The sequence below is a fragment of the Hyperoodon ampullatus genome (genome assembly GCF_949752795.1).
Source record: "Hyperoodon ampullatus genome assembly, chromosome: 4".
Taxonomy (NCBI): domain Eukaryota; kingdom Metazoa; phylum Chordata; class Mammalia; order Artiodactyla; family Ziphiidae; genus Hyperoodon; species Hyperoodon ampullatus.
The window spans coordinates 30721906-30740804 of NC_136917.1; the positions used below are offsets into that span (position 1 = coordinate 30721906).

Genomic DNA, 18899 nt, shown 5'->3' on the forward strand with positions numbered 1-18899 from the left:
GTAGAAAACCTCATGTAAAAAAAAAAAAGTCACTGCAGTGATCCTTGGATGAGTCGGTGGGGAAAGGAGCTGATTTTCTTTTTCCTCTAGAAAGGATTCTCCCTCCAATCTCAAGTGGGAGTGAGGCTGTGTCCACCCTACTCTGGCCAGAAAGAATTCCAGGGGTTCCTGAGGGCTCCGGTGGCCAGGAAAGGAAGCATATAATGAATGCACCCTTAGAATGTACTTGAACATTAAATTGAAGTTAGTTTGGATGGCAGATATAGGGAACAAACTAGTGGTTGCCAGTGGGGAGAGGGAAGGGGAGAGGGGCAAGACAGGGGCAGGGGATTAAGAGGCACAAACTACTATGTATAAAATAGATAGGGCTTCCCTGGTGGCGCAGTGGTTAAGAATCTGCCTGCCAGTGCAGGGGACGTGGGACATGGGTTCGAGCCCTGGTCCGGGAAGATTCCTCATGCTGTGGAGCAACTGAGCCCGTGCGCCACAACTACTGAGCCTAGAGCCCACGAGCCACAACTGCTGAGCCCGCGTGCCACAATTACTGAAACCCGCATGTCTAGAGCCCGTGCTTCGCAACAGAGAAGCCACCACAATGAGAAGCCCAAGCACTGCAACAAAGAGTAGCCCCCGCTCGCCGCAACTAGAGAAAGCCCGCGCGCAGCAACAGACTCAACGCAGCCATAAATAAATTTATTAAAAAAAAATAAAATAGATAAACTAAACAGGTATATTATACAACACAGGGAATATCGCCAGTGTTTTTTAATAAGTATAAATGGAGTATAACCTTTAAAAATTGTGAATCACTATGTTATACACCTGTAACTAATATATTGTACATCAACTGTATTCCCCCACCAAAAAAGGGCAGTTTTGATGGAAGAAGACCTGATGTCACACTGACAGATAGTCTCCTAATTTTCAAAATGTTCTGTGAGTTAAGGCTTATGTTGATAGCCAGAAAGTTCTCAAATAGTATCTAATCAGATTGAGTAATAACGTGATTTGCCTTTGTAGAATGTGTGTGCGTGTGTGTGTGTGTGTGTGTGTGTGTGTGTAATGCAATTTTTTTAAATGACTGGTTTTATGATTTCCATTTAGACCAGTCACAGGAGAGATGGATGAAACCGACACAGTGTCTCTGAAGTTCAAGCAGGCAGCCGATGACTCTCTTTCACTTACATCTTTGAACACTGACTCCATCTTTATAGAAGGTACCGTCACCTCGATTCTTTCTCGGGTGTCAGGTGGTCTCCATTCACTGGGAGGCACCGGGACCCACATCCGGGCATCCAGGCGGCACAGACAGGGGCAGCCCCAAGCCTGCCAAGGCCCCGGGCCCCTGAGCAGCGGCCTCCTATCCTTCCCTCAGACCCCTACACTGCCTCGCTGAGGCGTGAGATCGAAGCAGATGCCCACGAGTTCGAGGCTGAGTCCTGGAGCCTCTCCGTGGACCCCGCATATGTGAAGAAACAGAAGAGGGAGGTGGTGAAAAGGCAGGATGTGCTCTATGGTAAGGAGGCCTGCCACGCCAGCCCTTCCATTCCTCCCCCTCCCCCTTCTTCTTTGTCTTTTTCTCCTCCCCCTCCCCCTCCCTCTTCTTCTTGATTTTTTTTTTTTAATTTATTAATTCCATCTGGGAGCCAGGGCTCCACTGCTAACCCTCCCTGAGACTGTGTGGCCCACTCCACCTACTGCCCCAGGGTAGCCCTGCCTTCCGGGCCGGGAAGGAGGTGGCCGGACGGTGCTTTGTGAGAACCAGTCCCCAAGGACAGGAATGACCGAATGCCCAGTCCTGACTCGTCCTTACCTTGCTGGTGACCCCGGGAGAGAAGACCGCCTGGGCCCATCCCAGTCATCCCTGGTGACCACAGACAGTCCCGGGCCTGGTGGAGGTTTTGGAGGCAGGTCCCTCTCTGCATGTGACTGTAGCACTGCTCCGGGGTGGGCGCCCCTTCCCACCGGCTGTTGGAAAACCTGGCCGTGGGCAGCCGCTGTCCTTATATGGGATGTTGCAGTCGCCGTGGAAACCACATCTCCCAGGCACCGCTCATCCCTGGGCTGGGTGCCCCCCGTGGGCCCCTCCAGGCCCCCAACACTGCTCAGTGGTTTCCACTCACCAGTGGACACTCACTTCCTTCCACGTTTTGCACACTGAGCTCCCTGCCAGGGCCAGAGCAGGTTGGGGTGTGGGTGGGGAGGAGAGCCTGAGCCCGGCCAGGAGTCCTGCCTGGGGGGGGTGGGCAGTGCAGTCCGTCGCTTCCCTCTGGGCAGCCCTGTGTCACGCTGTCTCCGCTGCTGGGCAAGCGCAGAGTCCTTCCAAGCCCTGTGGCTGGCGACCCTGGCCCCGGCCAGCGCCACTGACTTCTGTTTCATCTCTAACAACTTCAAGGCCTTGACTTAAATGGCAGAGGAACTCCATCACAAAATCGAATCTTTCTTTGCCTTTAACAGTGAATTAAAGTCCTCCCTGGAGCTCCCCTTTCCCCATCAGTTATAGTCTGGGGCAGGTCTCTGACATGCAAGTTTCACATCCCAGGGCGGGGTGTTGGTCAGAACAGTCTTCTTGTTTCAAACAGCCTGGAAACATCTTCGGTTGACATTAGGCAGGAACCCCTCCTGTGCATCTGAGGTCCCAGCGCACATCCCGGTCCTGTCTTTCCTGATGTGCTTCCACCCCTCGCTGCCCCCTTAAGCTGGGCCCCCAGCACTGCTGGGCCGGGGAAGACAGGAAGCCTGGCCCCTGGGCTGTCAGACCACCAGGGCGAGGGCTTCGCGGAAACCTGAGAAGCCAGCCTGGCCCGTCGCGGGACAAGGGAGGGCCAAGCCGGGGCGTTGGCCCCGCACCACTAAGTCCCGCGTCCCTGTCCGGGCAGAGCTGATGCAGACGGAGGCCCACCACGTGCGGACGCTCAAGATCATGCTGAAGGTCTACTCCAAGGCCCTGCGGGAGGAGCTGCAGTTCAGCCCCAAGACCGTCAGCCTCCTCTTCCCGGGCGCAGACGACCTGCTGGAGGTGCACGGCCACTTCCTGTCTCGGCTGAAGGAGCGCCGTCAGGAGTCCCTGGAGGAGGGCAGTGACCGCAACTACATCGTCCAGAAGATCGGGGACCTCCTGGTACAGCAGGTAGGCGTGGCCAGGGCGGCTCAGGGCCTGGACCAGCCCCTACCCCGTCTCTTTCCTTCCAATGCAGAAAGAACATGCCCCCCATTGACTGAGAGCCCCAGCCCCCAAGGACTGAAGTCCCGGCTCCTTAACAGCCACGCATCGTGCCACCAGCCTAGAAACAGAGACCTAAATGGCGAACGCACTCGTCTAGACACTATCCAGTGGGTGTTCTGGGCTTTTGTTTGGTTGGCTGGCTTTTATTTTTTTTGGTCTTGACGGCTGTTTGGTTTTTGGACCAGAGCCATCCATGGTAGGGCCGTTGACCCTGAGCTGACTTCTGAGTGGACTTCTGGGCCGAGACCGAGATTGACAGAGGGGGCCCAGGACCCTTCGTCTGCCCTCGGAGCGCCCAGAGCATCCCAAGTCAGCTAGCTAGGATTCACGAGAAGAAGATGCCGTTCGCTTTTGAATTTTTCTAACATTCTTCCACTTAAATTTATTTTTCTTTCTCGGATTTCGGGATGTTTTACAAGCACCTGTGACTTGTAGACGTTTTCTCCTTTTCCCTTTCGGTACCTTGTGCTGAGACGCCACGTACTGAAGCATTTCTCTGTTTGGGTGCCAGTGAGCCAGATAAGAAAGTGAAATCCCAAGTCAAGTCAATCTGCGTTTTAGCAGAGTCAGGCGAATGAGGTGAAAACGTTCCCTGGCAGTTTTTGTGTTTCCTTCTAGTAACGCCTCCACGGCCTCTCTTCAGTTTTCAGGTGAAAACGGGGAGAGAATGAAAGAAAAATACGGTGTCTTTTGTAGCGGCCACAACGAAGCCGTCAGTCACTACAAGTTGCTGCTGCAGCAAAACAAGAAATTTCAAAACTTGATCAAGGTAAAAAAAAAAAAAAGTATTTATTTTTAATTAAAAACATATCCTCAGGACTTCCCCGGCAGTCCAGTGGTTAAGAACCCGCGCTTCCAATGCAGGTGGCACGGATTTGATCCCTGATCAGGGAACTGAGATCCCGCGTGCTGCACGGTGTGGCCAAAAATTTTTTTTTTTTTTTGCGGTACGCGGGCCTCTCACTGCTGTGGCCTCTCCCGTTAAGGAACACAGGCTCTGGACGCGCAGGCTCAGCGACCATGGCTCACGGGCCCAGCCGCTCCGCGGCATGTGGGATCTTCCCAGACCGGGTCACGAACCCACGTCCCCTGCATCGGCAGGCGGACTCCCAACCACTGCGCCACCAGGGAAGCCCCCAAAATTTTTTTAATTTAAAAAAAAAAGAAGTATCCTCTTTGCAATAGGTTGTTCCCCGTCCCCTCCCCCGCCCCCAGAACTGTAGGCTTTTGGAGAGCTTGGGATTATAAACAACTTGTTATAAGGCAGTGATTTTTCAAGGTTCTGTCTCATTTTTAACCACAAACTCATTCAGAACACAGTGGTGAAAGCTCTGGAGAATCCCCGGGTGTAAAGCAAAGCAGGCCTAGGGTTTTGTTCCTGCCGCAGCAGGGTGGCCCCTGAGATGCCCCTCAGTGGATGACCATGGGTCCTCAGACCGTTGAGGGGACATGAGTGTCCTCGCAAGGGGCCGCCCTGCCCCGGGAACCGGCCCTCCAGAGCCACCCGCTCTGCCTCGGATGCTCTGGCAGATGCAAGGCCTGCCTTCCTCTAAGCCTTTGTCCTTTCATCACCTCCTCCCCTGTCTGGTCCCCATGCATCCCCCGCAGCCCGTGGAATGACCCACACCTGTCTTCTTTCTGCCCAGCAGTGTGCAAGTGCTCAGGGCCCAGGAGCTGAGCCAGTAGTCGGGCAAGACCCCCCCGCCCCCCGCATCCTGGGAGGCACTCCTGGGTCAGGGCTGCTGGGCGCCTGGTCAGCATGTGCCCTGAGGCAGCCCCGGCCCACTGCACCCCACAACAGCTCCACACCTGCAGCCTGTACCCCAAGGACTCTACCCTGAAGTGATATCCAGCAACTAAAGGTCTAGAGTTAAGGATGCAGGGTTGTTAAATTTCACCCCAGGGAACTTCCCTGGCGGTCCAGTGGTTAAGACCCCGTGCTTCCACTGCAGGGGGCACAGGTTTGATCCCTGGTCGGGGAACGAAGATCCTGCACGCCATGAGGTGTGGCCAAAAAAAAAAAAAAATTCTAAAAAGCTTTCACTCCATTATCCTGGCAGTGGGTAGACGTGAAAAGGAGAGGGTCGTTTGGGGGCCTGAGTCCAGTGGTTACGAACTTGGCACTTACACTGCCGCGGGCCCAGGTTCAATCCCTGGTCAGGGAACTAAGATCCCGCAAGCCACATGATGTGGCTGGGAAACAAAGTGACTTCAGGTGACCACTTCTTAGGCTCGTAGCCAGAAGCGTGCACCAGCAGCAGCCAGGGAGCCAGTTCAGAGAGCACCGGCCCAGCCGCGTCTGGAGGGTCCCGATGGCCATCAGCAGGGTTAGGGTCTGCGCGTGTGCGTGTGCAGATGGACAGCTCTCCAGGCGATTCCCATAACCACCCCCCACTCACTTCCCCACCCCCCGGCTGGTTTCTTCCTAATGGGTTCTGCGGGGGCCCACATTTTATAGCAGGTGAGGCCGCCTCTGCCTTTGTGGCCTTTCTGTATACAGCAGGCAGTCCCTGCTTTCAAGTACCTGCAAAGCGGCAAGGAAAAGGTCCCCATAAGCCGAAGAGGGACCGTGAACTGGATATCACTCGATATCCGACCATGAACTGATGTGGCGGGAGATTAGACACCCTCGCAGCATGGCTTTGTTTTCTCCGTTTCATAGAGAATTGGCAACTTCTCCATCGTGAGGCGGCTCGGCGTGCAGGAGTGTATCCTTCTGGTCACCCAGCGCATAACCAAGTACCCCGTGCTGGTGGAGCGTATTATTCAGAACACGGAAGGTACGGTAGCTCTCCTGTCTTGCCCTTAGGTGCTTGGTGGGGAGGAGGGTCTCTGTCTCCCCACCCCCTATTCTAATAGTGGGTTAGATAATCCACTCTGCCATCTGTCCCTGGTTCTCCGGATTCAGCTGGGCTCAGCAGTCACTAACTGAGCTGCCACCTTGCAGAATCCACTGTGCTGGGTGCTAGGGTTTCCAACCAGGGTGCCTGGTCTCGCCTGCCATTACCCGCCCCAGTCCCCGCACAGTCTGGGCTGGAGCAGCCCTCAGTCAGTATTGGAGAGTGGATGAAAAGACACAGGTAGTGCCCTTGCTAAGGTCACCCCTGGGTGACCCACACAGGCCCAGAGGTGACCTCCGTGTCACATACCTGGTGCCATGGAGGGCAGAGAGGAAGGGCATGTAGCCCAGCCGGGGGTTCCCGGAGGCCAGGCCAGTGCTGACCGCACCTCCCTTATCTCCAGGGGATTTGGGTGGTGGGAAAATGCACAAAGTTCCCCTGCCATGAAAGCAGAGCCCTTGGAGTGGGAGGAGCCAGCCCTTGGTAATGGCCGGAGGTGGAGGGAGTCTTTTATGGAGAGCTGGAGGGCAGGGGGGAGTCTGTTTACCGAGGAATGGCCAGCGGAGTTATGCAGGGGCTGTTTTTGCCGCTTAATTTGCACCTCAGCTTCTGCATTCGACAGAAGCTCTGTCTTGGTGAAAACCAAACACTGGGCTGTCACATTTACTTTGGAGAAGGGTTTACATCTCAGGAAATTCGAGTTGGAAGGTGATTCTCAAGGGTCCTCTGGGCAGTGGCCTTGGGACACACCTCCTCGACCCCGTAGCCTGTCCGCCTCCATCGTGTTCGTGGACGCAGACCAAGGAAAGCACTAACTCTGCTGTGTGTGGCAGCTGACTCCGAGGACCACAAAGACCTGACCCAGGCCCTGAACCTCATCAAAGGCATCATCTCGCAAGTGGACGCCAGGGTCAGCGAGTGTGAGAAAGGCCAGCGCCTCAGGGAGATCGCGGGGAAGATGGACCTCAAGTCCTCCAGCAAGCTCAAGAACGGGCTGACCTTCCGCAAGGAGGACATGCTGCAGCGGCAGCTCCACCTGGAGGGCATGCTGTGCTGGAAGACCACGTCCGGGCGCCTAAAAGGTAAAGTCCCGCTCCAGTCACCTCTGCTGGATGCCATCCTGGGTTGGTGGGCGCCATCTTGGATCAGTGGCACCATCTTGGAGTGGTAGACACCATTTGGGATTAGTAGCACCACCTTGGAGTGGTGGACGCCGTCCTGGGCTGGTGGCACCATCTTGGAGTGGTGGGTGCCATCCTGGGTTGATGGCACCACCATGGAGTGGTGGATGTCATCTTGGGTCAGTGGCACCACCTTGAAGCGGTGGGTGCCATCCTGGGTTGGTGGGTGCCATCTTGGATCAGTGGCACCATCTTGGAGTGGTAGACATCATTTGGGATTGGTAGCACCACCTTGGAGTGGTGGATGCCATCCTGGGCTGGTGGCACCATCTTGGAGTGGTAGACATCATTTGGGATTGGTAGCACCACCTTGGAGTGGTGGATGCCATCCTGGGCTGGTGGCACCATCTTGGAGTGGTGGGTGCCATCCTGGGTTGGTGGCACCATCTCAGAGTGGTGGATGCCATTTTGGATCAGTGGCACCACGTTGGAGTGGTGGACACCATCCTGGGTCAGTGGCACCACCTTGGAGTCTTGGGTACCTTCTTGGATGAGTGAGCACTATTTTGGATTGATGGGCACCAGCTGGCACAGAGCCACTGCAGCCTGGCTGCGTCGCGGCTGAAGAGAGGTTACCTGCTGAGTCAGGTTAAGCGCAGAAGTAGAGCAGGAACGAGGTGGAGGTGGTCGTACCAGCACCCTGTGTGTCCAGTGGTTGAGATGGTGTGGTGCACACAGGGAAAGCCACCGGGTGAAGAGGGCACACCGAGTCATTGACTCCTGAACAGAAACCCGGGGTATCAGGACACCCCAGATTTAGCAGAGGCCCCAAGATTCTAAACAACAGTCACAGGCCCCAGTGGGGGTAGAGGATGCCACCTGGGCCACGGACCTCCGTGGCCCCCAGCATCCCACCTGCTGTTTGGGGTGAGCTCCACGCCCTACTTTCAAGATCCGTGGTGTGGTTCCAGACCAGAGAGCACCCGGGGCTCATCCCTGAGTTTCCTGTCCATTTCATGAGCCTCTAGAAACATCCTAACCTGTCCACTGGCATCAGCCTCTTTAAAGATCTTTGGGGGGTGTCGCAGGTAGCCAAACGACAGGATGTACTTGTTCTTAATTTGAGCAGGTGAGTAGCCAAAAGATACAGTTTACAGTTGAGCACCCCCTGCATGCCAGGCACCGAGGCGGGTGGCAGAGGCCCCTGCCCACGTGGGGCTCCAGTCGGTGGGCAGAAGGAGAGAAGTAAACACAAAAACAGTGAAAAGCACAGTAAGTGCTTTAGAGGAACCCAGCAGGCTGCAGCGCGAGAGAGTTCCGTGAGGAGAGGGTGTCTCATTGGGATGGGTGTCTGAACAAGCTCCGCGAGGAGGCGGTATTTTCGTTTCCCGCAGCGCTAGCGCTCCCGTTGGAAACACAGCTCAGGATTTGCACCCACATGCACCAGCTCTGCCGGGTGGGTCACCGCACCATGTCCCTACAGGGACAAGGCTCCGAGCCTGCCGCCACCAGGAAGCTCGGGCATGCGGGCACCAGAGTTTTGCTACGGCAGGAAGCAGGACGCCAGCGTCCAGGGGCTTGGCGTTAAAAGCTGAAACCAGGAGGGTGATGGGGTGGGGTCAGGTTGAAGGGCGCCCGCGGGCTGTGGCACCGGCCTGGGATTCCACGTCTGCCCGGCGGGACCCTGTAAGATGTTTCCTTCTGCGTTCTCCCCTTAGATGTCCTTGCTGTCCTGTTGACGGACGTGCTTCTGCTGCTACAAGAAAAGGATCAAAAATACGTCTTTGCTTCCGTGGTACGTGTCCCGTCCCTTCGCAGAAAGGGCTGCTCGAAAGCTGCCTGCACAGGCCGGGGAAGGGGGTACTGAATGGGCTCCTGTCCAGTGGCCTGAGGCGGCTTCAGGGTCACGCCAACATCTTGCCCAGTTCTGCCCGGGCTCTGTGCCTCCGTGGCCCTTCCCCTCACGGGCGCCCGGGCTCTCACAGGCCTGGGCAACCTCGCCGGGAGAGCCTGTCCCTCCTTCCCGGGGAGCTAGCGCATCGCTGAGGATGCACACTCAGGCAGCCACTGCCCTGGGAGCTATGACCACGTCGGCCCCACGGCATGCTGGTCCCAGCACAGCCGCGTCACGGGAGCCAAGCTGGCCGGGAGCTCCGTGCGCACGGAGGACTCGGGGTCAGGCTGGGATTCCGCCCATCCCACCTGGCCCACGTCCACCGGGGATGCGGCCTCCGCCCCAGCTCACCTGGTTGACCTGTGGGTGCCTGCCATGGAGGGGCTCAGCAAACCCGTTTGCCTCTGGGTTCACCTGGAGAGGAAGGTGGCCTTTGTCACTCAACTCCAGAGTCTCGCCCCTTTCCCAGGGACTTAAACTAGCTTCTCAAGAAGTTTCCAGAAATAGGTCACGCTGTCTTGCCAAACGGTGGTCTCGCCCTGACGCCAACCCACCTCGTGTGTGCTGTGTGTTCGCTCACAAGGGTGATGCGACATCTATGATCTGCTGTGCCGTCCGCTCCCCATGGCCTCCCCTGCTCGCCCTCTGTGTGTGTGTGTGTCCTGATTGCCTCTCCTCAGAAAGACACCAGTCCTGTTGGGTCAGGGCCCACCCTCCTCTTTAAAGACCCTGTCTCCAAATACTGTCACATTCTGAGGTTAGGACCTCGGCATCTGGATTTAGTGGGGAATGGGGGAAAATTCAGTATAGCCCATAACAACCAGTTAAAATTGCACATTTTACTGCTCGGTCAGAGCATTATCTCTTGTCGGACACACCACAGATTGGGAATACTGGCTGGCTCTAGGTGTTTGGGGCACAGGGTTGGGAGGAAGATTTATTTGTCATCACAGCCTGCCTGCTCTTGTATCTTCTGAGATTTATACAGTGTACGTGCGTTAGCAATTATAAAACATCTTTTAAGCACGTTGAACAAGCACATGAAAAGGATGTGAGGATATCATCACGATAGTGTCCGTTTCCCCCAGGTGGCAAAACCTTTCTGCTTTGAATTGTTGGAGGATAAGCAGGGTGCACGCCTCCCCCGCTCCCCCCCAAGTCCCCTTCCCCGCCGGCTCATGGCTCCACGGCTGTGGGGCAGGTACAGGGTGACCCTCCCCGCCCCACCTCTGTAGGACTCCAAGCGCCCCATCATCTCGCTGCAAAAGCTCATCGTGAGGGAGGTGGCCAACGAGGAGAAAGCCATGTTTCTGATCAGCGCCTCCCTGCGCGGGCCCGAGATGTACGAGATCTACACCAGCTCCAAGGAGGACAGGAACACCTGGATGGCTCACATCCGAAGGGCCGTGGAGAGGTGAGAGGGGCCCAGGTGGGCCTTCCCTCCACCGACGGCTGTGCCCCTGGCTTTGGTGGCTGGCAAATCAGCAGAGACCTTGGAGCACCTGCGAGGGTGCCGAGGGTCGCAGGCGGAAGACCCCTTCGCTTTTCCCCTCCCTGTCGTTCCACCTCGGTGCTCTGTCTGTCCCCTCATCTAAGGGCAGACAGAAGACGCCATTCAGCCCCTTCCGACAATGGCTAAAAAGGCCCAGATGTCTGTGGCTGGAGGATGCGGGGCCCGCAGCTCTGTATTAGTGGGCTGTCCCACTGACACTGGGGGCTGTCCTTCCTCCTCGGGCCAGGGGACCGCTCAGGACCCCAGCCCTGTGGCTTTGAGTGATGCCTGGCTCCTGGTCCACCGACAGACGGTGGTCTGGTCCCCATGCCCAGCCTGCTGCTCCCTCCCTTTATGCCCAGAAGCTTCTCAAAGCTTTCGTCTTCTTCGAGCCCCCTCAGTACTCGACTTCGGCTCTGCTGGCTTTGCGGCGTCGTGTCGCTGGGAGGTCCCCAGGGAACGAACTGCTCTGTCTCCTCCTCCCCCCACCCACTGCAAGTTTGCCAGACATTTAAAACCTGTGGCCGGTTACGTCCTGACACTTTGAGACTGGATGCTTGCCGACGGCTGTGTTTCTGTCCTGCGCGGTTGACCACTAACAAACGAAAACTCTCAGCACATCAGAGCTGCTCTGTGCAGCCGGGCCTGCAGGCAGACCTCAGTGCTGTTTCAGAGGCAGCCAGTCCGCCCATCTGTCCCCTCTCCCTGCAGCTGCCCGGACGAGGAGGAGGGCCCCTACAGCGAGGCCGAGGAGGAGAGGAAGGTGGTTGAGGCCCGCGCCATGAGGCTGAGGGACTTCCAAGGTAAGGACAGGGTGTGGGGGGCATGGGGTCAGTGTGACCTCGTCTGGTGACTTGGCCCCGAGAGCTCTCCTGGGCCCGGCTGTGGCCTTTCTGTTCTATCCCATCAGAACTGGCCATGGAGCGAACCGCCGCCCAGGTGACCAGGAGTTTGGCTGTGGGCTGTCCCATGTCCTGCGGTTCTGTGGGCCGTTTGCCCTGGGGTAGCGCTCTTCCAGAGGGCGTGTGGGAAAGGGGGGTGGGGCGCTAGGGTTGCTCCCTCGGTCCTCGCGCAAGAAGGGCTCAATAATTCACATACCTTACCAGTCACCCATTTAAAGTGTGCCATGCAGTGGCTTTTAGTGTATACCAAAAGGATGTGCAACCATCACAGTCAATTTTAGGCTGTTTTCATCACCCCAGAAAGAAACCCCATCCCCATTAGCAGTCACTCCCGTTCTTTCCCCATCTCTAGCAGCTGGGAACTTCTGTCCTACTGTCTATCTGTCTATGAATTTACTTATTCCAGACACCTCGTATAAATGGGGATATTTGTCGCTTTGTGACTGGCTTATTTCACCAAGCATGATGTTTTCAAGTTTCATCCCTGCGGCAGAATCTCTTTCCTTTTTAAGGCTGAATAATATTCCATTGTATGGATGGACCACATCGTGCTTATTCTGCTCCCCGGTTTTAACAGATTCCTGTGAGATTTCGGCGAGGTCATTGCCAAGAATCCATCTCAGTACTTTGTGGTCTCAGTCAACTCCCCTCCTCTCTCTCACTCACTGTGATATTTATGTTTAACATAAGTAACATTTGAGCAGTAAGCGCATAAAATTAGGCGGTATGTATTTTATTTCTTTTTGTGGGGAGAGGTGCAAGTTTGAGGGTATTAAGGAATAAAAATGTCCAAAAGAAATCAGGGAGAGAAATCCCACTGACCCCTGAAAGTATAATGTTAACATAGTATATTCATTTCATCCTGTTCTAAATTTTTTTTTAACATCTTCATTGGAGTATAATTGCTTTACAATGTTGTGTTAGTTTCTGCTGTACAACAAAGTGAATCAGCTCTATGTATACATATATCCCCATATCCCCTCCCTCTTGCGTCTCCCTCCCACCCTCCCTATCCCACCCCTCTAGGTGGTCACAAAGCACCGAGCTGATCTCCCTGTGCTATGCACCTGCTTCCTACTAGCTATCCATTTTATATTTGGTAGTTTTATATATGTCAATGCCACTCTCTCACTTCGTCCCAGCTTACCCTTCCCCCTCCCCGTGTCCTCAAGTCCATTCTGTGCGTCTGCATCTTTATTCCTGTCCTGCCCCTAGGTTCATCAGAACCCTTTTTTTTTTTTAGATTCCATATGTATGTGTTAGCATACGGTATTTGTTTTCCTCTTTCTGACTTACTTCACTCTGTACGACAGACTCTAGGTCCATCCACCTAACTACAAATAACTCAATTTCATTTCTTTTTATGGCTGAGTAATATTCCATTGTATATATGTGCCACATCTTCTTCATCCATTCATCTGTCGATGGACACTTAGGTTGCTTCCATGTCCTGGCTATTGTAAATAGAGCTGCAGTGAACATTGGGGTACATGACTCTTTGTGAACTATGGTTTTCTCAGGGTATATGCCCAGTAGTGGGATTGCTGGGTCATATGGTAGTTCTATTTTTAGCTTTTTAAGGAACCTCCATACTGTTCTCCATAGTGGCTGTATCAATTTACATTCCCACCAACAGTGCAAGAGGGTTCCCTTTTCTCCACACCCTCTCCAGCATTTATTGTTTGTAGATTTTTTGATGTTGGCCATTCTGACCGGTGTGAGGTGATACCTCATTGTAGTTTTGATTTGCATTTCTTTAATGATTAGTGATGTTGAGCATCCTTTCATGTATTTATTGGCAATCTGTATATCTTCTTTGGAGAAATGTCTGTTTAGGTCTTCTGCCCATTTTTGGATTGGGTTGTTTGGGTTTTTTTGATATTGAGCTGCACAACCTGCTTGTATATTTTGGAGATTAATCCTTTCTCAGTTGCTTCGTTTGCAAATATTTTCTTCCATTCTGAGGGTTGTCTTTTCGTCTTGTTTATGGTTTCCTTTGCTGTGCAAAAGCTTTTAAGTTTCATTAGGTCCCATTTGTTTATTTTTGTTTTTGTTTCCATTACTCTAGGAGGTGGGTCAAAAAGGATCTTGCTGTGATTTATGTCATAGAGTGTTCTGCTTATGTTTTCCTCTAAGAGTTTTATAATGTCTGGCCTTACATTTAGGTCTGTAATCCATTTTGTGTTTATTTTTGTATATGGTGTTAGGAAGTGTTCTAATTTCATTCTTTTACATGTAGCTGTCCAGTTTTCCCAGCACCACTTATTGAAGAGGCTGTCTTTTCTCCACTGTATATTCTTGCCTCCTTTATCAAAAATAAGGTGACCATTTGTGTGTGGGTTTATCTCTGGGCTTTCTATCCTGTTCCATTGACCTATAGTTCTGTTTTTGTGCCAGTACCATACTGTATTGATTACTGTAACTTTGTAGTATAGTCTGAAGTCAGGGAGCCTGATTCCTCTAGCTCCGTTTTTCTTTCTCAAGATTACTTTGGCTATTCGGGGTCTTTTGTGTTTCCATACAAATTGTGAAATTTTTTGTTCTAGTTCTGTGAAAAATGCCGTTGGTAGTTTGATAGGGATTGCATTGAATCTGTAGATTGCTTTGGGTAGTATAGTCATTTTCACAATGTTGATTCTTCCAGTCCAAGAACATGGTGTGTCTCTCCATCTGTTTGTGTCGTCTTTAATGTCTTTCATCAGTGTCTTATAGTTTTCTGCATACAGGTCTTTTGTCTCCTTAGGTAGGTTTATTCCTAGGTATTTTATTCTGTTTGCTGCAATGGTAAATGGGAGTGTTTCCTTAATTTCTCTTTCGGATTTTTCATCATTAGTGTATAGGAATGCAAGAGATTTCTGTGCATTAATTTTGTATCCTGCTACTTTACCAAATTCATTGGTTAGCTCTAGTAGTTTTCTGGTAGCATCTTTAGGATTCTCTATGTATAGTATCATGTCAGCGGCAAACAGTGACAGTTTTACTTCTCCTTTTCCGATTTGGATTCTTTTTATTTCTTTTTCTTTGATTGCTGTGGCTAAAACTTCCAAAACTACATTGAATAATAGTCATGAAAGTGGGCAACCTTGTCTTGTTCCTGATCTTAGTGGAAATGGTTTCAGTTTTTCACCATTGAGAACGATGTTGGCTGTGGGTTTGTCATATATGGCCTTTATTATTTTGAGGTAGGTTCCCTCTGTGCCTACTTTATGGAGAGTTTTTATCATAAATGGGTACTGAATTTTGTCGAAAGCTTTTTCTGCATCTATTGAGATGACCATATGATTTTTATCCTTCAGTTTGTTAATCTGGTGTATCACAATGATTGTTTTGCATATATTGAAGAATTCTTGCATTCCTGGGATAAATCCCACTTGATCATGATTTAATGTGCTGTTGGACTCTGTTTGCTAGTATTTTGTTGAGGGTTTTTGCATCTATGTTCATCAGTGATATTGGCCTGTAGTTTTCTTTTTTTTGTGACATCTTTGTCTGGTTTTGGTATCAGGGTGATGGTGGCCTCGTAGAATGAGTTTGGGAGTGTTCCTCCCTCTGCTGTATTTTGGAAGAGTTTGAGAAGGACAGGCGTTAGCTCTTCTCTAAATGTTTGATAGAATCTGCCTGTGAAGCCATCTGGTCCTGGGCTTTTTTTTGTTGGAAGATTTTTAATCAGAGTTTCAATTTCAGTGCTTGTGATTAGTCTGTTTATATTTTCTATTTCTTCCTGGTTCAGTCTGGAGGGTTGTGCTTTTCTAAGAATTTGTCCGTTTCTTCCAGGTTGTGCATTTTATTTGCATATAGTTGCTTGTAGTAATCTCTCATGATCCTTTGTATTTCTGCAGTGTCAGTTGTTACTTGTCCTTTTTCATTTCTAATTCTATTGATTTGAGTCTTCTTTTTTTTCTTGATAAATCTGGCTAATGGTTTGTCAATTTTGTTTATCTTCTCAAAGAACCAGCTTTTAGTTTTATTGATCTTTGCTATCGTTTCCTTAATTTCTTTTTCATTTATTTCCTATCTGATCTTTATGATTTCTTTCCTTCTGCTAACTTTGGGGTTTTTTTGTTCTTCTTTCTCTAATTGCTTTAGGTGTAAGGTTAGGTTGTTTATTTGAGATTTTTCTTGTTTCTTGAGGTAGGATTGTATTGCTAGAAACTTCCCTCTTAGAACTGCTTTTGCTGTGTCCCATAGGTTTTGGGTCATCATATTTTCATTGTCATTTGTTTCTAGGTATTTTTTTATTTCCTCTTTGATTTCTTCAGTGATCTCTTGGTTATTTAGTAGTGTATTGTTTAGCCTCCATGTGTTTGTATTTTTTTAGAGTTTTTTTCCTGTAATTGATATCTAGTCTCATAGCGTTGTGGTTGGAAAAGATACCTGATACAATTTAATTTTCTTAAATTTACCAAGGCTTGATTTGTGACCCAAGATATGATCTATCCTGGAGAATGTTCCATAAGCACTTGAGAAGAAAGTGTATTCTGTTGTTTTTGGATGGAATGTCCTATAAATATCAATTAAGTTCATCTTGTCTAATGTGTCATTATTAAAACATCTTGTGTTTCCTTATTTATTTTCATTTTGGATGATCTGTCCATTGGTGAAAGTGAGATGTTAAAGTCCCCTACTATTATTGTGTTACTGTCAATTTCCCTTTTTATGGCTGTTAGTATTTGCCTTATGTATTGACGTGCTCCTATGTTGGGTGCCTAAATATTTACAGTTGTTATATTTTCTTCTTGGATTGATCCCTTGATCATTATGTAGTGTCCTTCTTTGTCTCTTGTAATAGTCCTTATTTTAAAGTCTACTTTGTCTGACATGAGAATTGCTACTCCAGCTTTCTTTTGGTTTCCATTTGCATGGAATATCTTTTTCCATCCCCTCATTTTCAGTCTGTATGTGTCCCTAGGTCTGAAGTGGGTCTCTTGTAGACAGCATATATACAGGTCTTGTTTTTGTATCCATTCAGCCAGTCTGTGTCTTTTGGTTGGCACATTTAATCCATTCACATTTAAGGTAATTATCGATATGTATGTTCCTATTACCATTTTCTTAATTGTTTTGGGTTTGTTTTTGTAGGTCTTTTCCTTCTCTTATGTTTCCTGCCTAGAGAAGTTCCTTTAGCATTTGTTGTAAAGCTGGTTTGGTGGTGCTGAATTCTCTTAACTTTTGCTTGTCTGTAAAGGTTTTAATTTCTCCGTCGAATCTGAATGAGATCCTTGCTGGGTAGAGTAATCTTGGTTGCAGGTTTTTCCCTTTCATCACTTTAAATATGTCCTGCCACTCCCTTCTGGCTTGCAGAGTTTCTGCTGAAAGATCAGCTGTTAACCTTATGGGGATTCCCTTGTATGTTGTTGCTTTTCCCTTGCTGCTTTTAATATTTTTTCTTTGTATTTAATTTTTGATAGTTTGATTAATATGTGTCTTGGCATGTTTCTCCTTGGATTTATCCTGTATGGGACTCTCTGTGCTTCCTGGACTTGATTGACTATTTCCTTTCCCATGTTAGGGAAGTTTTGAACTATAATCTCTTCAAATATTTTCTCAGTCCCTTTTTTTCTCTTCTTCTTCTGGGACTCCTATAATTCGAATGTTGTTGTGTTTAATGTTGTCCCAGAGGTGTCTCAGATTGTCCTCAATTCTTTTCATTCTTTTTTGTTTATTCTTCTCTGTGGTAGTTATTTCCACTATTTTATCTTCCAGGTCATTTATCCTTTCTTCTGCCTCAGTTATTCTGCTATTGATTCCTTCTAGAGTATTTTTAATTTCATTTATTGTGTTGTTCATCATTGTTTGTTTGCTCTTTAGTCCTTCTAGGTCCTTGTTAAACTTTTGTTGTATTTTCTTCATTCTGTTTCCAAGATTTTGGATCATCTTTACTATCATTACTCCGAATTCTTTTTCAGGTAGACTGCCTATTTCCTCTTCATTTGTTTGGTCTGGTGGGTTTTTATCTTGCTCCTTCATCTGCTGTGTGTTTCTCTGTCTTCTCATTTTGCTTAACTTACTGTGTTTGGGGTCTCCTTCTCACAGGCTGCAGGTTCGTAGTTCCCGTTGTTTTTGGTGTCTGCCCCCAGTGGGTGAGGTTGTTTCACTGGCTTGTTTAGGCTTCCTGGTGGAGGGGACTGGTGCCTGTGTTCTGGTGGGTGGGGCTGGATCTTGTCTTTCTGGTGGGCAGGGCCGCATCTGGTGGTGTGTGTTGGGGTGTCTGTCAACTTAGTATGATTTTTGAACAGCCTCTCTGCTAATGGGTGGGGTTGTGTTCCTGTCTTGCTAGTTGTTTGGCATGGGGCGTCCAGCACTGGAGCTTGCTGGCCATTGGGTGGAGCTGGGTCTTAGCGTTGAGACGGAGATCTCTGGGAGAGCTCTCGCCAATTGTAATTACATGGAGCCGGGAGGTCTCTGGTGGACCAATGTCCTGAACTCGGCTCTCCCACCTCGGAGGCTCAGGCCTGACACCAGGCTGGAGCACCAAGACCCTGTCAGCCACACGGCAAATAGTGGTAGGAGGCCAACATCTAGAAAGTAGGGGCCCATCCACTCAGCCTCAGGGCTGTTCCAATGTTGTCGGGGCTCTGCCAGTCCCTCGGGGCTGGTTCACCTCTTCCCCAGTGTGTCCTGTTCTAACTCTTATTTCTGCCGGAGGGTAATAAAATACATGCCCTGCACAGATGCATCTCCATGGATACCACAGAATCATACAGGAACGTCTCCTCATCACCCTTTCCTGACAAGAGTCTTAGTGAATTAGAAATAGATGTTTCCTTCACCAAGATCTCCTTTATTGTCTTGGACCAAAAGCCAATCTCATCCTTCACACTGGACCATCAGGGACACTCCCATCAAAATCAGGAGCGAGGCAGGGCCCCCCACTCCCCACCCCCCACTCTCACCATTAGTATCTTCCTCCTGGACGTTCCAGCCAGGGTAGTAAGGGAAGAAGCGGAAGTAAGAGATCACAACTGGTAGGGAGGTGGCAGAATTATTTTTTGCAGGTGACATGATTATCTGCCTAGGAGATCCTGTAGAATCAACTGGAAAACTATTTGAAATGTAAGAGAGCTCAATAATTTAGCCGAACGGGACGTGTATATTTATACTAGCAATCACCAGTGAGAAAGTCTAATAAAATAAGTCGTAGTCATGGCAGCAAAAAAAAGGTATAGGGACTTCCCTGGTGGTCCAGTGGTTAAGACTCCACGCTTCCATTGCAGGTGGTCCGGGTTCAACCCCTGGTCAGGGAACTAAGATCCCGCATGCCTCGTGGTGCGGCCAAAAAAAAAAAAAGTATAAAACCCAGAGACTTGTAAGAAGATTAGAAAACTAAGTCTTAGAAGGCTCTCAATTTGTCCCAAACTAATAAAAATCAGCCCGTTATGGTCCTCCCCCATACCCCCCCACCGTGTTTGATTTTTATAATTGAG

General features: G+C 50.2%; 1 protein-coding gene across 1 annotated transcript in view; it reads left to right on the forward strand.

Moving 5' to 3' along the window:
* The window catches only part of ARHGEF18 (Rho/Rac guanine nucleotide exchange factor 18), a gene marked incomplete at its 5' end in the record, with an annotated part of 91549 nt that overhangs the window by 67045 nt on the left and 5605 nt on the right, over positions 1-18899 (forward strand). The window contains 9 exons of the mRNA XM_079703778.1: positions 1105-1217; positions 1376-1516; positions 2880-3130; positions 3870-3995; positions 5889-6006; positions 6900-7148; positions 8906-8982; positions 10317-10495; positions 11285-11376. Of these exons, the coding sequence (XP_079559904.1) occupies positions 1105-1217; positions 1376-1516; positions 2880-3130; positions 3870-3995; positions 5889-6006; positions 6900-7148; positions 8906-8982; positions 10317-10495; positions 11285-11376 (1346 nt within the window). The remainder of the gene's footprint in view (positions 1-1104; positions 1218-1375; positions 1517-2879; positions 3131-3869; positions 3996-5888; positions 6007-6899; positions 7149-8905; positions 8983-10316; positions 10496-11284; positions 11377-18899) is intronic.